Below are 23,344 nucleotides of genomic sequence, written 5' to 3' on the forward strand. Positions count from 1 at the left end.
GCACGTCCAAGGAGTGCAGGATCCTTTCCCCTTTATTCTGAGGATTAGGGGAAAAAAAGGTTGGTAAATGGATGGACTGGTTTAAAGCCACACTGGATACCACACCTTGGGCATAAATGATGGGTTAGTGCTGAGGGAAACCCTGTCCGCATGAAAGATAATGAAGGGTTCCACAGCCATAAGGGCCTGTAACTCAGGCACTCTTCTTGCTGAAGTGATGGCTAGAAGTAAGGCTGTTTTCCAAGAGAGGAATTTTAACTCTGCTGTAGCAGCAGGCTCAAAAGGGGGGAGCGTGAGCTTCTCTAGTACAAAGTTCAGGTCCCAGGCAGGAGTGGGAGCTCTCCTTGGGGGGGGGGGGGGGGTCTTGTATTGTTAGTTCCTCTCAGGAACTGTTTGATCAGAGGGTGAGAGAAGAGGGATGGCTTAGTATTGTAATGAGCTGAGATGGCAGAGGCATGAATCTTAACTGATGAGGATAGGCCTTTGTGGAGCAGCTCTGCTAGATAATCTGGCATTTGAGGTAAGGTGGGAATGGCTGTGTCCTTTCCTTGAGACTGGCTCCAAGAACAGTATCTTTTTCACTTTTCTGAACAGGATTTCCTAGTACTAGGCCTCCGGGTCTCAAGGATAACATCCAGCACCTGTTTGTTGAGGGTTGCTGGTGATGTATTCAGGGAATAAGCCAGGCTGCCATGTTCAGGGTTTGCAGCTGAGGATGCAAAATATGTCCCTCCTGCTGGGACAGCAGAGAGGGGGTCTGATGTAGGTGCCAGGGTGGCACTGCTGTCAGACTGCATAGGAGTGGGTACCAGTGCTGGCATGGCCTGTCTTGTTTGATCTTGAGTAGTACTTTTGAAAGGAGGGGCATAGGGAGAAAGGCATAGATTGACAGGTTTTCCCATGTCAAGTATAGGGCATCCACTTTCCATGCCTGGCTGTGGGGAATTCTTGTGCAAAATTTTCTCAGTTGATGGTTTTGGTTGGAAACAGAGGTACACTTCTGGTGTCTCCCACCTGTGTATTAGAAGTCTGAATGAGATGGGTTCCAGTTTCCACTCGTGTGGGTCCATTAGATTTCTGCTTAAGTCATCTGCCAATGAATTTTGTTTGCCTGGCAGGAACTGAGCTTGCAGGTGCACTTGATATAGCTCAAGGCTGTGTTCCACAGAGCCATGGCTAACCTGCAGAGTGGGTAGGAATGAGTTCCCCTCTGCTTGTTTATGTACCACATACCTGTGGTGTTGTCTGTCTTTATCAAGAGTTGTCCTGGCAGGACAAGGTATTTGAAGGTTGCCAGTGCATTCTGTACAGTTAACATTTCTTTTTTATTGATATGTAGGTGAATTTGTCCTGGGCTGCATTTGCCTGCCATGTGAGCCCCCCATGCATAGTCTGATGCGTTTGTTGTCAGGGTTTGGGCGGCGGGAGGTTGATTGAAAGGGAGTCCCTTGTTGTGGCTGCAAGCCTCTGCCCACCTAAGAAACTCTGCCCTTAAGCAAGGAATGATGGGAATCACTGTTCCCAGTTACTGAGAATGTTGACACCAGAGACTTTTTATGTACCATTGAAGTTTCCTCATATGCAGTCATGCACATGGAATTAGTAGAACGCATGAGGCCATGAACCCTACGGCTTGCAGTATTTTTCTTGCAGATAGCTGGGTTTGGGTGGCCAGTAGTTTGAAGTAATTTGTCAAATAAATCTGCTTTTCTGGAGTGAGGAATGCCATCTGGGAAGCTGTGTTCAAGCTTGCCCCCAGGAATACAATCTTTTGGCTGGGTACCAGATGTGATTTCTTTTCGTTAAAATATCCCTGTCCGAAGGGGTAGGGTTTTTGGCTGTAGTAGCCTCAATACCTTTAGGTCCCTGGGAAATGGTCTCTGGATCCGCAGTAGGATTTTTAAAGAGAAATTTGTCAGAGTCAGGTACTCTGTAGTACCTGTCAGGCTTTCTAGAAGCTGGTGGTAAAGTATCAGGGGTAAGACTGGATTCCATGAAGACATCATCTACAATATCCAGGACAGGGGGTATAGCTAGAGGCCTATGCTGAGGCAAGTCTAAAAACTCCCCGAGTCTCTTTTTGGACTGTGGTTAGTCCTGGCATTCCCAGCGGAAATGCTCGCTTAGGGTATGCAAGGTTTCACAGAAAGAAAAGTCCTACGGGGGGGGGGGGGCAGAGGGAATGGAATCCTCTGCATCTGAATCCTTATAGGTAGATAAAGGTATCTCCTGGTAATCACAGGGGTAAAGTCATCGGACTCATGGTCTGCAGAATCAGAAGGAAAATCAATTCTTTGTCTTTTATAGGGGAAAGGCTGGCTTCACCTAATTAAAGTAATAAGGTCTTCAGCCATTCTAAGCATTTATGTGGCATGGGAGCTTGAGAATGCACTTTGGTCGTCGATTTCCTAGGTGTAGTGCAAACTCTGGGCCTGAGAAATTCAGTAGTTTTAGTCATTAACGAAGTAGTCGGTTTAATACGATCAGAAGGTCTGAAAACATCCTCAGATGCCGGTGCCTGCACAGCGGCTCCGGACCCATCCAAGGTAGAGACATCTGCAGGTTCCATAGTCGAAGCAGCATCTCGCGGCATACCGGACTCCGAATGGGTCTCAGTAGAGGCCTGCAAATCTGCAGAAGCGGGTAACGGGCTGTGAACGCGCTTCACTGAGTATCGGCGGACTGGCGACTAGCTTAACATAAGTGTTATCAGCAGTTTTGGACCTACGCGGTCTGTCTCGGTCTTTATCCTTGCATATTTTCGGAAGATCAGTAGTCGGATGGCTTATCAAAGCCATTTTGGAATATGGAGAACTAGAGCGAAAGAATTTAGTGACAAAAATAGCCCAATGAATAGTTTGGGCATTGAACAAGGCACAAAATTGACAGTGAGGGACATCGTGGTCTGGGCCTAAACAGGTGACGCAGTAAGAATGAAAATCTCTGTGAGGTATTTGCTTTCCACAGGCAAGACAACTGTTAACTTTTTCTGACATCAGTTAGAGCAAGAAAAAAGGATTCCCAATGGGGTATTTAGCTTTAGAAGACTTCAGGTTTGAAACTTGAAAAATGAAAATTTCAGGAAGCAGCCTACCGACACTTGCGAACTGCTTCTGCTTCGGGCTCCTGTGATGCAAGAAAAGCTGATATAATGGCAATGACTGCATGTTTTATACCCCTGACAATCTGACGTCGTGGAAGAGGCAACAGCATCCGATGCAGAAATCCCAAGACTCTGGTATTCGGGCCGACTGAGGGCTACCTGCAGGCAGATAACCCAAGTGTGATGACTGCAACAGTGAAACACGAAGAACGCCTTCAGGAGAGTGGCCAGCAGGCATATCTTGAGTGTTGAGCAGATCCTGGTGTCTTCTCAGAGTGGCATAGCCTAAAAAGAAAAGGGGTGGAAGAAGGGAGGGGAACAAAGATCCACCAAAGATAAGACAGCCTGCTCCCTTCACTGACAGCTGAACAGATCTAAAACTGGCTGGTAAAAGATCACCTTCCCCTAGTAAATGATGTTCAGCATTTTGCTCCTGAATTCTTCTCTCATGAAGGATAATTTCAACTATCACATTCTGTGAAACAACACCGAAGGCCTGAGGCCCTAAACAGTTGGTCAGGACAATAGACATTACAGTTGAACAAACAGTATCTCACTGCAGAAGTCAAAGGACAGCAACAAGATGGTCTTTAAACTGAAACACTAGGAGGTCCTTGGTCTTGATCACAGCCTTCCTTACTAAGTGGGACTGGAACTAAGGCAAGCAATTGAAGCATATGAGGACTTTGAATTCCAGTAATGCAGAAAAATATACTCTCTTGCATGCCCTTACAAGCCTACAGGAGGCTTTGTCAGATTTCAAAATATTGTGGTCACTGGAATCTGTTTGAAGGAGTTAGTAATGTAATATTTAGCCAGTTGCCAAATCAATCCAGTCAGGGGACTTGTAAATACATCCACAAACATGAAACCTGAAAGGGCAGAGTTAAGGTGTCAAAAGGGCAACGAAAGCATGCCAAATGAATGGCTCCAGTGGAGGGAGTAACCCAGGGATCTTCAAGTTTCTTCTCTAGAAGATCACCTAGGAGCTACTGGGGAAAAAAGGTTCAAAGACAGTCCAAACTGATCCTCAAATCTTCCCCAAAAGATAAACCATCAGAATGAAAGGGGAAGTCACCTATCTTGCTCATTTTGGAGGCAAAGGACTCAAACTTACAAGTCACTGTAGGAGCCAGAATGCAAAGGAAGACACACAACCCACTACCTATGGAAGCAAGCTCACGAGCAGGACTAAGTGAAAGTCAGCATGTAGCTGATTTTGCTAGGCATCAGGAGACTGGCAATCCACAACTGATCTACTGCCAGTTATGGGCAATTAAAGCCATGGGAAAGGCCTGCTTCTAGGTTTCAGACCAAACTCCCTAAGCGCAAGTTCTCATATTCAAAAACAAGCTCCTACTAGATGTCAAACACCTGCCAAATGTCCAGTCCCATGAAATGCATTGCCTAGTGGACCCTCTAAAAAACAGAATCGGCATGCCCAACCAGGCTTGGGAGGAGTTTAAATCAGATGAAGAGTTCTCTGTCCTGAATACCACTGATCCATGACCAGGTGACTCAAGAGATTCTTTAAATCAAAATGATAATCTAATGGCTGGACAGCATGAGAACAGGTTGCATCCCAAAATGTCAGTCAGGGGTACCTCTCCAGCCCTCACTCTCCATGAAAGCTTAGAATGAGTTGGGGCTTAAGCCCTCAACAGAAAGGGCAAACTCACTACCTTCAGGGTCAGTGGCTGGCTGAACATAGTATTTGTCTCTAGTATTGTTTGTTTTTTGACTTCCTCTCCAAGAATTTGACCTTGTGTCAATGTTCCGTCTCATGCCTGGGGCTGCAAGGGGAACCCACTACCAGCTGCTCAATCATCATCTCTCAGTGATACACATGTTATCAGTCATAAAGCAAGAAAACAGTTTCTTCCTTTCTGTTTCTTTAAGTAGCCAAGATGAACTACTGACATGGCATATGTAAATGTCACTTTTTCCTTCATGAGACAGTACAGTGAATACTGCTGCAGGCCGTGGCTGTTCATACAACATCCATAGAGACATCTGGACAAATTTTACACATCTGAATGCATTACTTTACAGATATAACAGCAAAGATTTATTGCCAAAATGTGAAACAGCCTGCAAGCTCTCTAGTCAAGTGCACTTAACACAGACTGAGTGTGCAACAGTACAGGTACTCAGATGCTCTGTGATGCAGAATTCAGAAAAAAAAAAGGTGCTGAAGAATGACTGGTGAAAATGATATGCCTAAAAACTAACCATTCAAGGAGGATGCATGAGTTTGGATTTGAATGTTTTAGATCTGGTTTCCAGATTCCTTACCATTTTTTGCCTTCATGTCAGCTGTCTTTTAGTGGACAGAGATCACCACAACAATTGCTGATGGCTTTGCTGAGTCCACAGTGCCCAAACATTGGGCAGCAAGGAGGACAATATGACTGCGAGATGCTTTTGGCATGCAGACTTGGATAAAATCGCTGACAGCAACAGTACAGATTATATCTTTTGGCCTTGAACATTACTGCCAGTACTCATGATCTTGATTTGAAATCTGCTAAAGCCACACTTTGAGAACTTAGGATTTTGTTCTAAAGGCATGCACTCCCCCATTATGACTCTTCGGAAAAGAATGAAACAGTGCAAGTGACTGAAAAGACCTGGGAGTGCTGAAACCTACTTGCCACATAATGCAGGTAACAAAGGCAATGGTGAGAGCCAAAGAACAACAAACTTCTTGAAAAGGTTGTGAGGCATCACAGGAAAGGCATTCATAAAAGTATACACAAAAAAGTGCAGAACAAAACACTCCCTCACAAAGAAGTAAAACTAATGGGTTACTTATGTAAATAAAACTCAGAGAAAAAAAACAATGACAATCTGCATCTACCCGATCAACTCTAGGCATATGTTGTACAGCAACCCTCTGCCACTGTCATGCGCCCACTTGTCTCCTTCAATCACCTGTCCTGTGTAATATGCTGATGTTGCTCACAGCTAAAATGGTCTTTCCTTCGAGAGAACACAGAGTCTAGGATGTTAGAAAATTGGTCACCTGCACTGGACAGGATTATCATAGGTGGACAAGGTCTGATACACTGTGATTCAGACTCATACTACAGCCCTAGGAAATGTGTACACAAACAGTACCTGCTATTTTTATCCCTTGCTCCTGTACATACAAGTGTCTGATGTCTGACCATGTCCTTTGCGATTATGAAGCCCTGAAGGTTATCCTAAAATCTCCAATGGAACAAAAATGTCTGCTCCTCCCCTTCAGCAGCACAGGTTGAGCTGGCATCTGAGTATTGAAACCTTCCCTGCAGCCTCCTGGGACCCAGGATGCTAGTCCAACCTGGACTTCTAGCATTTCACATACAAGTCTGACCTTTGTGACATCAAGGGTGCCAAGGCACTTTTTCTTTACTGTGCATACACAGATTGTCGTATGCTGAGGCACCTAAAAGAAACCTTCCCAAATCTCAAAGACCTTCAAAGCCAACTAACGGCAACACTGCTCCCGCAGCAATCACTAAAACACACAGTAAAAGCACCACCAAACACCTCACATAAGCCTACACCCAATGGTCCCCTAACAGCAAAGCACATAAAGACGGACATATACTTTACCCAATACTCTCGTCACTGGGGACTCCCCTGGTATAACACACAGATGCCCCACTCACGAGGTTAGACCAGGAGAAGATAACAGTTAGTTGCCTATCTGGAGCTAGGATCTGCAATATCATACACACATTCAAGTCACTGCACCCTAGGTACCAATATGATGCTAACATAGCCCATGTGGGAGTAAATAACCTGAAAAGTCTCTCACTGGACTATACTAAAAGAAACATATTAGAGCTCTTGGAATGTATGTCACAGACTTGCACTGAGCAGCATTCTACCCTCACCAAGGATGATGCCACAGTATGAACATAAAATGACCGATTTTAATAACTGGCTTAGTTTCTGGTGTCCCTCCAGGGAGATCCAATATCTGTCAAAGTATGGGAGGACAGGGTCAAAAGAATATGTTGCTTTGCCAAGGATGAGCTGTACATTGTCCCCCCTAGGCTTTCAGATGTTGGCTGAAATTTTATCCACCCCCCCCCCCTTAGAGCCGTTTTTAGACGATGCCAAAAAGAAAAATCTACCAATATAGTAAAAGTCTCCAAGCAACCTTTAGGTGTTACTGCTCAATGAGAGGAGCCTAAACAAAAAACTACACACCCTTCATGCCCTACTCAATCTGAAGAATGTAGACACCTGTGACATGACCAACACTAGGTTTAAAGCCACAGAAAGTACTCCGGCAGTGCAAGGTTACATAGCCCTCCATACAAACAGACCAGAAGCAGCACATACTGGGGTCAAAGGTGGAAGTGTAGCAACAAACACAGCTCTAGGTTGGTTAAACAGTAGGATACTACCAAGCTCATTCACGTGCAGTTCACCATAGATAAGGCCCCTCACCATAGCATGGCGAGCTACAGGTCACTATCTATTCCCTTACAGTTTCAAGACTCTTTCATCGTTCCCTTACGAGTGTCTTAGATTAAAGAGATTATGTAATAATGAAGCTGATTTCTATAGGGAAATTAATAGGATGTATTGTATGTTTGTAAAGAGGGGTTATGACAAAGAAGTTGTACAAACTGCTATTAAGAAAATTATTGAAGGTATGGATGAAAATGATATTCGACGTGAAACATAATAATGTAGTGTATAATAAAGATAGGGAAATGAATAATAAACAAAATATATTTTGTTTCTACATATGGAACATTCAGCTCCATATTTGTAAATTTAGTTAAGTATTATTGGCAATATTTGTTTAAATTTAAAGATATAGGCAATATATTAAGTCCATTCTTAGGTATATCATACAAGAGAGGAAGAAATCTTAGAGATATCTTGGTATACCCAAAATCAGAAAAAAGGCCAGCACCAAGGAAGGTTCAAAAGTAGTTTAATAAAACTGAAACTAGACCGGTTTCAGCAGCAAGGCTTTCATCAGTAGTATAGTCAGCAAAAAGCACTTAGTCATCATCTTATATAATGTTCTTTAAGGCATCTATATGACATCACTTCCTAAGTCAAAAATGCAAACAAGGCAAAAGTAATTGAAAAATACAATCAAGGCAAAAGTAATTGAAAAATACATAGTTCAGTAAACAAAAAAGTTTGCCTGAGTTGCATGCATATCTCCAGATTATAATGAAAAAATCCAAAGAGACACAGTATACTGGTATATCAATGATAATAAACAAACTTAATAAAAAACATACAATAAAGGGTAAATGCCCAAAAATAAACCCGAAACAAAAGTCAGGTTATAAGAATTCTGGTGTTGAATACCAGCCACAGTATCCTAAAATGAGCTGAAATGCAAAAACCTAAGCAATGCAACCTGATAAGAAATAAGTACATATACGTAATGCAAGTATTGGTTAATTACAAATTATAATTTATCATTTAATCCAGGAGGGAAAAGCCCCCCAAGTTTAATGATCCACCTTTTTTCTTTGGTATTTAGGATATCATGCCAACCTGTTTTAGCTTGGTATATAATCACATTTGTAATACCTGTTATAAATATTATAGGAAATAGGAAGGCACCAATGGGTACTTATTCCTGTGGCCACTGCAATACTTGTGCTTATACCGTTAGAACATTTAACTTTATAAATGGATATGCATTTTTTCCATCGGAAATGTTTAATTGTGAAACAGAGGGTGTTACTTATTCCCTACAATGTTCCTGTAATCTAGTATATATTGGGGAAACCAAGAGAAAATTTAAATACAGAATGCAGGAACATGTTAGGAATGTTAAAAATAAAAAAGTGGATAGCCCGGTGGTTAAACATTTCTTAGAAGGTCATGATTCTAACCCAGGTGACCTAAAGGTTACTATTTTAGAAAAAGTACATAGAGGTTTTTGCTCAGATAGCTTGTATAAAAAGAAACTAATGCATAAAGAAAGTATTTACATTTTAAAACTTAACGCACTGTCCCCCTTTAGGGCTTAATCTTGAATGTAATTGGAGGCTGCTTGTTTGAATTCTAATTGATTAATTGATTTTAATAATTTTGTATTTAAATAGGGGCTAACTGATGGTTTTATGTATTCTTTGAATGCTTTGCCGAGGCGCTAAGAGATATTAAAATTTTGTACTTTTGCTGGCTGTTTTGTGGATTCAAGCTGTTTTTTTTTTTTTGTTTTTGCTGACACCATAGATAAGGCCCCTCACAATATCATGGCGAGCTACAGGTCACCATCTACTCCCCTACAGTTTCAAGACTCTTAATTAAACCTACTAGAGGTGCTCACCACTTAACTATAAACACCCTATTCATGGGTGACTACCTCTCTACAGACTGGGAAACCTACCCTGCCTCAAACTCACAGGCACAATGCTTCCTGGACTTTAACACAAACATCCTGCAACAGATGGCGCATGCTCCAACCACAGGATCAAACATACCAGATCTGGTACTCACCAACATGGGAGAGCACTTCACCCCCCCCCCCCCATTCCCCCTTGTGACTCATCTTCAGTAGTGAAGTCAGATCACAATTCTGTCTCCTTTGCAGTGAAAATGAATCTGGAAAACCCAGCTAAACCACTAACAGTTATGAAGTACTCTAAAGCAAACTACATCCTATTAAGTGAGTTTTTTCAAAATTCAAGGCTCCCCCTAACCCTCACACCAAAGCTAACTGTGCAGAATTATTCACAAAGTCCTTATACAAACATGTGAATGGCTGCACAGAAACTGCCACACCTACCAAAAGTAAACCCAAAACAAACACTGCAAAGAAACCCAATGGTGGAATCCTCACCTACACTGGGTATAATAAAAGAAAATGAAAACTTGCATGCAAAATTAGGAAGAGCAACTCCCTTAAACACAAGTGCTCGCGTATACAACAAAACAAGAAACTAAGAGGTCTAATTAAGTCCAACAAGGTGAATTATGAGGTTGGTATAGCTTTACAGGCCAAGGACAATCAGAAGGCCTTTTTCAGCTATGTCCAGAACCTTAAAGGTAACGCACAGCAGTGTGATGAACTGGTAGTGAACAGTATACTACCTTCACTAATAAGGGTGACACAGCAATTCTAATGGCTGATAAATTCAGCTCAAACTAATCCACACACCTCCCCAATTCCAACAGGCAAAAATCACCTCCAACAAAACTACTACCAACTATTAACAGGGACCAGGTACTGGCAGCCCTCACTAAAGCCAAGAACACTGCCTCCAAGAGTCTCAATGACATTCCCAGTTGCCTTCTGAATACTCTAAAACATGGCACATCAGGACCACTTGAGGCACTCTTCAACTACATCATTGAAGCAGGCTATGTGAATGGAGGACCACAATCGTCATTCAAGGAACTACAAACCCATCAGTCTAAAAAGCTTGACATGCAAAGCCAAAGAACAAATTATCATAAAAATTATAAACAATGACAGTGGCAACCTACAGATGCAAGACCCATCCCAATTTGGTTTTGTTAATGGAAGCTCATGCCTACTTAACCTGGAAGACTTCTATGACAGAGGGTCACCAAGACAAAGGACGAGGATAAAAAAGTGCATATCATGTATCTTGACCTAGTCAAGGGGCATTCAATACAACACCCCACTCAGGTATTGTTGACAAGCTCTCTGAACTAGGCATAGATCATTACATAACTCATTGGATTGCCAGCTGACTCTCAGACAGGACCCAAGAACTCAGGATTGGAGAAACGACCTCCACCAAGAGACTGGTTACCAGCAGAGTACCCTAGGGTTCTGTTCTAGGCCCACTCCTATTTGGCATCTACTTCTCGGAAGTCATGGCTAATCCTCAAGATCGCTGGCTCTCTAAGTTTGCAGATGACTGTAAATTGGGAGCCATTACATATTACCCCCAAGGCACTGACATCTTACAAGAGGGTTTAACACAGACAAATGACTGGTGCCAAAGCCATGGCAACTCAATGCCAAAAAGTGCATTATAATGCTCTCTGACAAACTTTCAACCCAAGTTAATTACTTCATTGATAAAATATCCCCAAGAGTTTACTCGGTAATAAGGGATATGGGAACATATCTAGACAGCAATCTGGCCTTTGACTAACATTAGTTAAAATCATTCTATGCCACCCAGCTTACAGGTAAGGGTACGGCATCCAGGTCCAAGAAAATTATAGTACCACTCTGCTTGGCCTTTATCAGGCCTATCACTGAATACAATGCCCATTTTGGCATGCATCTAACCACACATTTACAATCTAACCACACATTTACAACAGCTGGAATGCAAACAAAGGCTTCTCATCAACAGAATTCAGGGCATGACTACCCATTCCTACATGAATTGCCTAAAGGCTCTGTCTCTGTATTTAGTCTCCTACAGGCTGCTGACAGGGGATCATTGCCTGACTTACAGGGCTTCCTCAGCCACAGCCCTGACTGACCTGTTGGACATGCACAAAACAACCACCACCAGATCCATTATATCCAGGGATATGAACCACTCTTGTGACAAAGAGAAAGTGCTGGAGAGACAGACAGGTGTCCCAAAGGACCTCAGCACTATGGAATAGGCTCTCGATCCATGTAAAACAGAGTTCATCCTTGACCCTATTCAAACAAAACCTTGACAACTGAAAAGGAAATCGTAAATTTACCCCAGTCTGGCCCCCATGACTGTTATGGACAGAAGATGATACTTTTCTTATTGATGGCCTAACACCCACCCTACAAATCCTTAGTTATTTCACTACTAACATACCCCCCCCATATAGATACCCAGGACATTCGGGACCCAAATGGTTTAGAGTAAGTGACTAGGCTTACAAGGGTCCTAGTGGTCATTAGCCTAGTAACAACCTATAATGGAACCTATGAACTCTCAAATTTGACTTTCAAAACATACACTGTGTAAATAAAATAGTTCTGCCACATTCTCATTTCTAACACAACTCAAAGATATGCAGCTATAACACTAGAATGCAAGAATTTTATACACAAAGCTAGCGTATAGGTGTTTTTAAAGGATGCAATGGGAAGCAGAAAACCCAACAGCTGCAACTGAACTTTTTCATACCTGTATGTTGTTTTCTCTGGTTCAACAGTCACTGGAACAGCTGGTTTGGGAGCAGTTACTGGCTTCAAAGGTACCTCTGGTGGCTGAAAGAAATGAGCGCATCAGGACCAAACCTTTAATTATCTTACCACCTCATGTGACTATAATTTGTATATTCTGCAAACACTGTACTTAATGAAAACAAGAGTACAAATGAGTGAGCATTCTCATTTTAACAATAACTGTACAAATATAGAATCACTGCTACAGGAATTTCACAATTCATGGGAAACAGCCATCAGATAAGAATCACTCCTTGTCTCCATTTCTTCAGCAGCAGCATATTCCTATGAGAAAGCAAGAATGCAGTCTTAGGCCCATGGTAATCAAAGGGAACCCAGCTATAAAACACGGTGCACCATTCACATTAACTTTTCTTTTGAGGAGTCCATGGAAGCACAGTAGCAGCATATACTAATAACGGCTATTGGAGAAAAACACAAAAATTAAAAACCTAACAGAAACCCAGAACACAAAGGAAAACATATTAAAACAAATGTGGTACAAACAAGGATAAAAGTCAATAATATTTCTAAACATACAGAAGAGAGCAAATAAACAGAATTCAGAAAAGCAAAACACAAAAAAATACACACTTGGGTAGAAGCAAGGCAGTATTTGTGGACAGTGCTAACAATATGCATGGTCTACCACACGCAAATAGCAATTCAGGACCACAGGAAGAAGTATTTGAAGCTACCTTGCAATAACAATGGAACATCTGTCACACAAATGAATTATGTTCATTAGATAAGATCATTGCTGAAAAACAGAAGAAGATATGAACAGTAACTAGCAGTACCTTCATTTACAAAAAAAAGGTAGATGGGCTAAAACAAGCCCTGTTGGAAAGCCAAAGCAAATTATGTTCTATTTCTAGCTAGATGTCTAATTTGCAAATGCCTTTAAAATCTGGTCACCTCAAAGACAAATGATGCACACAATATTTGCTCAATAGGGGAAAAAAGGTTTATCTAGTGTGCACATTAAGTATATTTTCCACTCTAATTCCCCTCTGTCCCTACCTTCCTTATTATCCTTTGCCCACTTTTTCCTATGACCTGTTTAAAGCCGCTGGACTTCTAAATCTGCCATTCCAGCATTCAATCTAATGGGTCTTCAACACTCTTTGCAAAGCAGTGCTTTTGGAAGTTCAGGAAGTAGAGTTGGTCCTCATACACTACATGGCCTGTGACCCCTCCTTACCTTCTAACTTTCCTGTTCAGGATGACACTGTCATCTCTCTAACATGATTCTGAGTGTCAATACCCCCCTCCCTTTTTCTGGTCTGGAGTTATAAGACAAATAATAACAAAAGCTCTTCTAAGATCAAAGAACTCAGTTCCACTGTCTGAAGGGATAAAAGACTGTTGACTCCAACACAAGCAAATAAACCAAACAAATAAATGAAAAGTACAGTTGTGTACACTTACCATAAATGCAGACCTTAGAGTGTATTCACTGTTGCAGTCATCACATTTGGGTTCTCCCTGCCAGGGTAGCCCCTCGGCTGGCCTGAATACCAGAGACTTTGTATTTCTCCATCGGTTGCTGTTGCTTGAGGACTGACGTCAGGTTGTCAGTGGTATAAAGGAATGCATCAGACGCCATTACATCAGTTTTTCTTGCCCTAACCTGTCAGGAGCCCCCAAAGTAGGAGGCCAGGCTCTGGTGGTCGAACCCCACCAGTGGAAAATAAATACAATATGTCCCTTGTAAGGAAGGAGAACAAGGGAAAAAAGAAGAGAAAGGGGGATGGAGGGAGAGAAACCAGGAATGCAACAGTGAATACAATCTAACATCTATATTTATAGTTAAGTGTACACAACTGTACAATATTCTTCGTGTTTCACTGTTGCAGTCATCACATTTGGGTAGATTCCCAAAGCTGAGGAAAAGGGTGGAGGCAGTCCAGGAAGCTAGGGACTGGCTAGCATGCCCTGCAAGACTGCAGAGGAAAACCCTGCCCTGGATTTGGAGGAGAGAGACAGGTGGCAATGTTTGGTAAAAGTATGAATAGATGTCCAGGTGGCAGCCTCCAGGATGTCCCTGGTAGGGACTCCTCTGAGGAAAGCTGCAGAGGAGGAGGCTGCTCTGGTGGAGTGCCCCCAGACCCCCTTGTGGGGAGGCTAGCCATGCTGTTTGTAGCAGTGTGCTATCCATTTGAAAATGGTTTGATTGAAGATGGCTTTGCCTTCTGCCCCTGAAGCAAAGTGAACCAGCAATTGATCAGACTTTCTGAAGGGTTTAGTCCTGTCCAGGTAGTATCTGAGCTGTCTGTGCACAACCAGAGTGCAGAATCCTTTCCGCCTTGTTTTAGAGGGAAGGAAGGTGGGTAAATGGATGGATTGGTTGCGAGTCACACTGGATACCACCTTTGGCATGAAAGATGGATTAGTTCTGAGGGATACTCTGTCTGCATGGAAGATGAAGGGTTCCACAGCCATGAGTGCTTGCAGCTCAGAGACTATTCTGGCTGAAGTGATGGCCAGGAGAAAAGCTGTCTTCTAGGAGAGAAATTATAGCTCTGCAGAAGAAGCTGGTTCAAAAAGGGGCAGGGTGAGCTTTTCCAAGACATAATTCAAGGTCACAAGACGGTGTTGGTGCCCTTCTGGGGGGCCTCAAGTTGCTAGCCCCTCTGAGGAACTATTTAATCAGAGGGTGTGAAAAAAGAGGCTGCTCAGTGAGAAACTGAGCAGAAATAGCAGAGGCATGAATTTATACAGAGGAAAAGAGACCACTGTGTAGTAGGTCAGCTAAGTAATCCAGGATGAGAGGGATGGAGGGCTGTGACGTATTGGCCCCCTTAGCCTGGATCCAGGTGCAGAACCTTTTCCATTTATCTGAATAAGACACTCTGGTGCTAGGGCGTCTGGCCTTTTGGATAACATCCAGAACCTGTTTACTGAGGATGGCAGACTGGTCAGGGGTTAGGGTATAAACCAAGCTGCCAAATTGAGTGAATGCACTTGGGGGTGTATCAATTCCCCTTCCTTCTGGGTTAGGAGGGTTGGAATTTGTGGAAGATTCCATGGAGACAGCGGGGACAGGCTGTGCAGCAAAGGGTACCAGTGCTGTCTGGGCCAGTCTGGAGCTATGAGAATGGTCCTTGGTTTTTCCTCCCTTATTTTGAGCAGTAACCTGGGAATGAGAGGTAGGGGAAGAAAAGGTATAGACCGACACGTTTACCCAGGGAAAGGATAGGGCATCCACTTTCCAAGCCATGCAGTGATGCTCCCTGGTGCAGAATTTGCTGAGCTGATGGTTGGTGTGGGAGGCAAAGAGGTCGACCTCTGGGGTTCCCCATTTCTGAGTTATTATACACAGACAACCCTCTCCTCCTCCCACAAAACACAAATACATGCGAGAGATGCAACTATACGGCCAAACTGGAGGCTGAGCTCTCTCAACATAGGACTGGCAAGACCAGTCAGGAGGAGAAGGTTACCACACACACTATAGACCCAGTCTCACATAGTACCATCACAACCTCAAATCATACACATAAACACACAAAGACATACTCGGCGGCTCTGATCAAAAATCTACCAAAACAGCAGAGGCCACCAAAGCAGACACCCAAACAACCACCACCTCAGAACACAACACCTGCAACACATAGACCTCAAAGTCAGAGTGTCAAACAGTCACAGCCCTTAAGGCCAAACACAATGCCAGACACACTAGTCATTGGTGACTCCATAGTCAGACACACTGACGTCCCGCTCACCAGACTGAGTAAGGAGAAGGTCACAGTAAGCTGCCTGTCGGGCGCTAGAATCCGCCACATAACGCAAGCACTCAGGTCTCTCAACAGCAGGTACAAATACGACTCAGTCATTGTCCATGCTGGTGTAAACGACCTGAGACGTACCTCCTTGGACTACATGAAAAGAGACATTGAGGAGCTCTCTGATTATGTAGCCCAGGCAGGTATGACCCTGACCTTGAGCAGTATCCTACCTTCACCAAGAATGATGCCACAATACAGAGATAAGATGATCAGCTTTAACAATTGGCTTAAACTCTGGTGTCATTCAAAGGGGATCCAATGTCTGTCTGCCTGGGATGACATGCTGGACAAGCCACACTGCTTCGCAAGGGATGGCTTGCACCTGTCACCCCTGGGATTCCGGATATTGGCAAAGGCTCTTGCCACCCCCATAGTGCCTTTTTAGGCAAGGCTCAAATTCTAAACCTACCACCCTAGAACACAAAAAAGGAAAAAAACTAAGGGTAATGCTGCTCAATGCCAGAAGTCTAAATCTCAAAATGCACCCACTCGAGGCCCTTCTCAGTATGGAGAACATCGATGTCTGTGCAGTGACAGAAACCTGGTTCAAGGCTCCTGAGAGCACCCCAGCACTATCAGGTTTTACCTCTTATCATGCGTTCCGGCCCCAAAATCCGGACAATACCAAGAAAGGAGGGGGGGGTATCCATATTCATCAAAGACACCCACACCTCAAGACTGGTGGCAACGCACGATGCATCGGAGACCATCCAGGTGCAATTAACCATAGGCAAGCCTGCTCTGCAAATTGTAGCATGTTACAGGCCACCCTCACAAACTCAGGAACCTCACATGGCCTTCCTGAAAACACTAGAGGGATAAATGTATCACCAAACACCATCATACTAGGTGACTTCAATTACCCTAATATAGACTGGGAACACTACTCAAGCCCAACCACCCTAGCCCAAAAGTTCCTGGAATTCATAAACTCAAATGCCATGGAACAACTAGTCACCATCCCCACAAGAGGAGAAAACATACTTGATCTCATCATCACGAACATGGGAGCACAATGTTCAACACCGAAGTATACCCCTCACTGGTGAGATCAGATCACAAACTAATCTCGCTGGAGGTCCTCATCCCACCCCACCTGAAATAAAAAGACCACAGTAAAGAACTTCTCGAAAGCCGACTTCACACTTCTAAAGACTAGTGTGGTCTCCTTTAAGGCCCCCGAGCCAGCGGAAAACAGTACTCAAGCCGCTGAATCACTTACAAATGCCTTCTACCAGCACCTGCAGGACTGCATGGATAAGGCAATCCCAAGCAAAACAAAGACTCTTTGTACCAAAGGCAAGCGTCCACTCTGGTGGACCCCAGCCATAAACAAACTCTACAACAAAAGGAGGAAGCTACTACAAGACAGAGCAAAATCCTTAAAAGGTAAGACACCCTTGATCACTATAAGTAAAAAACTAAGAGCTCTCATAAAATCATCCAAAGCAAATTTTGAGAGAAAAATAGCTAAAGACTCAAAAGACAATCATAAGGCCTTTTTAGCTATGTTAGAAACCTGGGAGGAAACTCCCAGATATGCTCAGAACTAGTTCAAAATGATGTGAAGATTACTGATCCTACAGACATTGCCAACATACTGGCTGACAGGTTCAGTGCAAACTCCCCCAAAAGGAGAGATATCTATACCAAGCCATTGCAGCTCCCAAACATCTCCAACGCCCAAGTGAGAACTGCTCTCACCAAAGCAAAAAACACAGCATCCATGGGACCTGATGGTGTCCCCGGCTGTGTGCTCCACAACTCAACGAGGAATTAAACCCACAGCTAGGACAGCTGTTTAATCATAGTCTTACCTCTGGATACGCACTCCAGGAGTGGCGCACTGCAACTGTGGTCCCACTTCACAAAGGCGGTGCCTCCACCGACCCTGGAAATTACCGTCCCATTAGCTTGACAAGCCTTATCTGCAAAGCCATGGAGAGGATCATAATGGACCTCATAAATAAAGACATAGGGAATTTGCAGACTTTGGATCCATCCCAGTTTGGCTTTGTCAAAGGCAGATCATGCCTTCTAAACTTGGTTGACTTTTTCGAAACAGTCACCAAAGCCATTGATGAGGGAAAGGCAGTCCATACAGCCTGCCTCGATCTGGCGAAGGCCTTCGATACAATACCCCACTCGGGTATCATTGAAAAACTCATCAGCTTAAATGTTAACCCATACATCACAAGATGGGTTGCAAACTGGCTGAGTGACAGAACCCACAGGGTCAGAGTTGCTGGCGCCATGTCAGACTCAAAGCCTGTCACAAGTGGTGTACCACAGGGCTCAGTCCTGGGCCCACTCTTGTTTGGCATCTACTTTTCTGAAGCACAAGCAAACACAGGAGGGTTATGGCTGACAAAGTTTGCAGATGACTGCAAACTGGGCGCCATAGTAGAAAACACATCTGACACAGATATCCTTCAGAAGGGTCTCAGAGAAACGGATAACTGGTGCCAGAGCCATGGCCTAAAGTTAAATGCCAAAAAATGCATAGTCATACCCTTCGGGAAAAACAAGGTTACCCCTAGCTACCAAATAGGTGGCAATCCACTGAGCACAGAAGAAGTTATCAGGGACCTGGGGACCCAGGTTGATAGTAGTCTGTCATTCGACACCCATGTAGCTAAAGTAGTTAGGAAGACCTTCTACATTGCCCACCTTATCATGAAGGGATTCTCATCTAGATCAAGGGAGGTCATAGTCTCCCTATACTCATCACTCATCAGACCAATGATTGAGTACAATGCCCCATTCGGAATGTATCTGACCAGACACATGCAGCAGCTGGAGAGGCCACAAAAGTTCCTCACCAAAAGGATAAAGGGTCTCAAACATCTGTCCTATGCTGCCCGACTGAAAGAACTCCAGCTCTATTCAGTCGCTTACCGCTTGCTCAGAGGTGACCTTTGCCTAACATACAAGGCCATGTCAAACCCAGATTTGATGAATATGCTTCACCTCAAAAAATCTAGATCCGTCAGAGCCACAAGGGCGGAGACTTAAACCTCGACACGGCTATTAATAGGACGTGCTGGAGGGATAGATTCATCACCCAAAGACTCCCTATGCTGTGGAATAAAATCCCGGTATATGTGAGGCAGAGCACCTCGCTGGCCTTGTTCAAGAGAAATCTTGACCAATGGATGGGAGATCGCAGATATACCCCAGGGATTACCTCAGTGTCACTGCTCAACAGAGGCACAGCAAAATAATGGGTATAGTTCCCCATACTAAAGGGGTGGCGTAAGCCACAAAACTATGGGCTAGGCTTGTAAATGCCCTCGGGCAGATAGCCTAGTATGAACCTATGAACCTATAAGGTGTTTCGGTTGAGCTGCCACTTGTGAGGGTCCAAGAAGTTTCTGCTTAATTGGAATGCCAGGGAGTAGAGAGAGCCTGGCAGGTATTGTGCTAATAGTTATATTTGCATGGAAGAGGCTGTGAACCAAAGGGTCATGGCCAGCCTGCACTGCGGGAAGGAATGAGTCCCCCCCCCCTGCTTGTTGATGTACCACATCATAGTGGTGTTGTCTGTTTTGATCAGGAGAACCCCTGGAGAGAGAAGGCTTGAAAGCTATCAAGGGAAGGTGCACAGCCATCATCTCTTTTTGACTGATGTGCAGGGGAGTTGCTGGGGTTCCACTGGCCCTGTATGCACCTGCCGTCCAGGTGTGCACCCCAAGTGTAGTCTGATGTGTCTGTGGTGAGGGTCTGGGTGGCGGGGTGTGGGGAGAAGGGCAGTCCCTGATTGAGGGAGCAGGCTGTTGCCCACCATAGGAATTCCTTCCTCAGGCAAGGAATAACAGGCAGAAGAGTTTCCAGGTCTTGAGAGTGTTGACACCAAAGGCTCTTTAGGTAACACTGAAGTTTCCTCATATGCAGTCTGGCATATGGAATGAGGAGTATGCAAGAGGCCCATGAACCCCAGGGCTTGCAGGATTTTCCTTGCAGAAAGCTGGGGTCTGGTGGCCAGTTGAGATAAGTTAATAGGAAAATTTGTTTCTCTGGTGTAAGGCATGCCATCTGGGATGCTGTGTCCAGACTTACTCCCAGGAAGATTATCCTTTTGGTGGGTACCTGTTTGGATTTCTTTTCATTGCTTGTGTACCCCAGGGAGGTTAGTAGGTCCTTTACAAAGGCCAGGTCTTTGAGCAGCTTTTCCTGGCGGTCTGCCTGAATAAGACAGTCGTCCAAGTAGGGGTAAATTTGAATACTTCTTTGTCTGCAAAAGGCAATGGCCGGAGCCAGGCACTTTGTGAAAACTCTGGGAGCAGTACCATAAGCCAAAGGGAAGCGCAGAGAACTTAAAGTGTTGAGATCCTGCTCTGAAGCGGAGATGTTTTCTGCAGGACTCCCTGATAGGAATGTGGAGGTAGGCCTCTTTTAGGTCCAGGGTGGCTAGCCAAGCGTCCTTGGAGAGCATGGGTAGCAGCTCCTGAAGGGTGAGCATTTTGAATTTTGGGATCACCAGAAAGGTGTTTAGAATGGATACATCAAGGATGGGGCGCTAGGTGCCGTCTGTTCTGGGCACCAGAAAAAGTCTGGAGTAGAAGCCTTGGCCTATCTGCTCTGCAGGAACGTGCTCTACTGCTCCCAAGGAGCGCAGGAAATGAATTTGCTTCTGAGCCTCTGCCCAATGATTTGGTGGTAGATCTGGGAACCCTTTTGGGGTTGGAATGGTGTGGACGGAGAATTTGTACCCCTGAGACACAAATGTTCAGAACTCATTGGTCCTTGGTAATGGTGGCCCAGGGGGTTGAGTGAAAGGAGAGTTTTCCTCTTACAGGTATGTGAGGGTGGGCAGAGGCGAGATTGGGAAGGGGCGAGTCATTGTGAGTTTTTACCATAAGGGGGTGGCTTAGAACTCCCTAGTTTTGAAGTGGAGGTAGTCCACTGCTTAGATCTCTGCAACCCCTGGGGCTGCTGTCTGGGGAGGTGTCTGTTTCCACAGGGCCTAGGCTGGCCCTGTCTACTCAGAGCAGGAAAGGACCAGTGCTTGGAGGGAAAATGCCTGCTGAACCTAGGGGGGCTGGACCTGTAAGAAATCTTTGACAGTCTGCATGGATTTTGTTTTTTCTTCCTTTAAGACCTCTTCTGCTTTAGCACCAAATAAGTTATCTTTGTGCAAGGGTGCATCCAAAAATTTCGATTTGACATGGTCTGGCAGGGGCTGTTCCTTAAGCCATGCATGTCTTCTAATGACAGATCTGGTGACTGCTGCCCTGCAAGAAGCTTCTAGGGCGTCAAAACCACGGTGCAAAGGGTGTTTAGTTACTTGACCAGCAGAATGCATTAAGTCCTGTAAATCTTTAGATTCTGCCCTTGCAGGAAAGGAGGACATTTTTTGTTTAAGGAGTTCCAAAGTATGTTGCTGATATTTAAGCATATGGAACTGACAATTTAGTGCCCTAATAGCAAGAGTAGCTGAGGTGTATACTTTTTTACCCCATCTGTCCAGTGCTTGGGAATCTGTCTCATGGGGTGGGATTCTTAGCTGAGGTTGCTTTAATCCCTTTAGGCACTTGAGTAATGACCTCAGGGTCAGCTGTTGGATTTTTAAAAAGATATCTGTGCGAGTCAGGGACTCTGTAGTACCTGTCTGGTTTTCTGGGAGCAGGAGGGAGGGCATCTGCAGTCAAGCTGGATTCAAGGGAGACATCATCCACCACATCTAGGACTGGGGGGAAGGCTAAGGGCCTGTGTTGTGGAAGGTCCAGGAACTCTTGGAGTCCCTTTTTAGACTGTGGGTAGTCTTGACTCTCCCCCATTGGAAATGCTTCCTTAAGGTATGCAGGGTTTCCCCAAAGGAAAAATCCTCTGGGCGAGAAGCTGAAGGAATGGATTCCTCTGCATCAGAATCCTCATATGTGGAGAGGGGCTGCATGTCTTCATAGTCAGATGCATCGGATTAATCTGACTCTTGTTCAGACAAAACTACTGGAGACAGATCTCTTTTCCCTTTTGAGGGAGTGGCTTGGCTTCTCCTAATCAGCATGAAAAGGTCTTCTGCCATTTTAAGCATTTGTGACTGAGGCAAGGGAGCAGGTGCCTGAGAATGGGTAGTTGGATTTCCTGGGTGTGGTTCGACCCCTGGGCCTAAGGTTGTTTTCTAAAGAAGGACTTCCTCGGAAGCCAGTGCCTGCACAATGGCTCCGGACCCATCCAAGGTAGAGGCGACCGCAGGAGCCTTACACAAGTTCTGCAGCATACCGGACTCCAAAAGGGTCTCAGTAGTGGCCTGTGAATTAACTGAAGCAGGCCTCAGGAGCTGCGAAAGTGCTTCACTGAGTTCGTGAGGACTGACAACCAGCTTAACTGAAGCGTCGTCGGAAAGTTTGATCTTCTGCGGTCTCTCCATCTTTATCTTTATATTTTATTTGAAACTCTGCTGTCAGATGGCTTACCGAAGCCATATTGGAATTCGAGGACTGTAAACAGAAATATCTGGCTACAATAAGGGCCCAATGATGAACAGTTCTGGTGTTAAAGCACAGAAGCGACAACGAGGGACGTCGTGGTCTGAGCCTAGAACAAGTGACGCAGTAAGAGTGGAAACCCTGATGTGGTATTTGCTTTCTACAGGCGAGACAATTATTAACTTTCTGACATCGGTTAGTGCAAGAAAAAATTATCCCCAAAGGGGTACTTAGCTTTCGAAGACTTCAACTTCAGTTCGGAAACGAAACTCGGGTAGCAGCCGACGGGCACTCGTGCAAACTGCTTCTGCTTCAGACTCCATGGCAAGAAAGACTGATGTAATGGCATCGGATGCCTTCTTTATACCACTGACGACCTGACGTCAGTCCTCAAGCGACAGCAACCAACGCAGGAATACTAAGTCTCTGGTATTTAGGCCAACCGAGGGCTACCCTGGCAGGGATAACCCAAATGTGATGACTGCAACAGTGAAACACGAAGATCAGTGAATGGTAAAAAAAAAACACATTTTCTTAAAATCCTTGTACTAAACACAATCTGGCAGCATTACTCAAAAAACATTTTCTTCCAGATAAACTTTTTTCTTTATTTAAAAGTAGCTAAACACTACTAATTTTACATACAATGGATATAAAAAATTTACACACCCCTTTTAAAATGCCAGATTTTTGAGATAAAAAGAAATGAGACCACAATAAAACATTTTCCCACCTTTAATGTGACCTATAACCTGTACAATTCAATTGAAAAACAAACAAATCTGTTAGGGGAAAAATATAAAAAATTACAAACGTACAATAAGCTGGTTGCATAAGTGTGCACATCCTTAAACTAATACTTTGTTGATGCACATTTTGATTTAATTACAGCATTCAGACT

At 44.2% G+C, this 23,344-nt stretch overlaps 1 protein-coding gene across 7 annotated transcripts in view; it reads right to left on the minus strand.

Moving 5' to 3' along the window:
* TJP1 (tight junction protein 1) overlaps window positions 1-23,344 on the minus strand; it is a 2,268,071-nt gene that overhangs the window by 676,924 nt on the left and 1,567,803 nt on the right. For all 7 annotated transcript variants that reach the window (XM_044078564.1, XM_044078565.1, XM_044078562.1 and 4 more), the window contains exon 20: window positions 12,184-12,266. In XM_044078564.1, coding sequence (XP_043934499.1) covers window positions 12,184-12,266 — 83 coding nt within the window. The remainder of the gene's footprint in view (window positions 1-12,183; window positions 12,267-23,344) is intronic.

This window comes from Protopterus annectens, chromosome 7.part1 (assembly GCF_019279795.1).
Source record: "Protopterus annectens isolate FY-2018-M chromosome 7.part1, PAN1.0, whole genome shotgun sequence".
Lineage (NCBI taxonomy): Eukaryota > Metazoa > Chordata > Ceratodontiformes > Protopteridae > Protopterus > Protopterus annectens.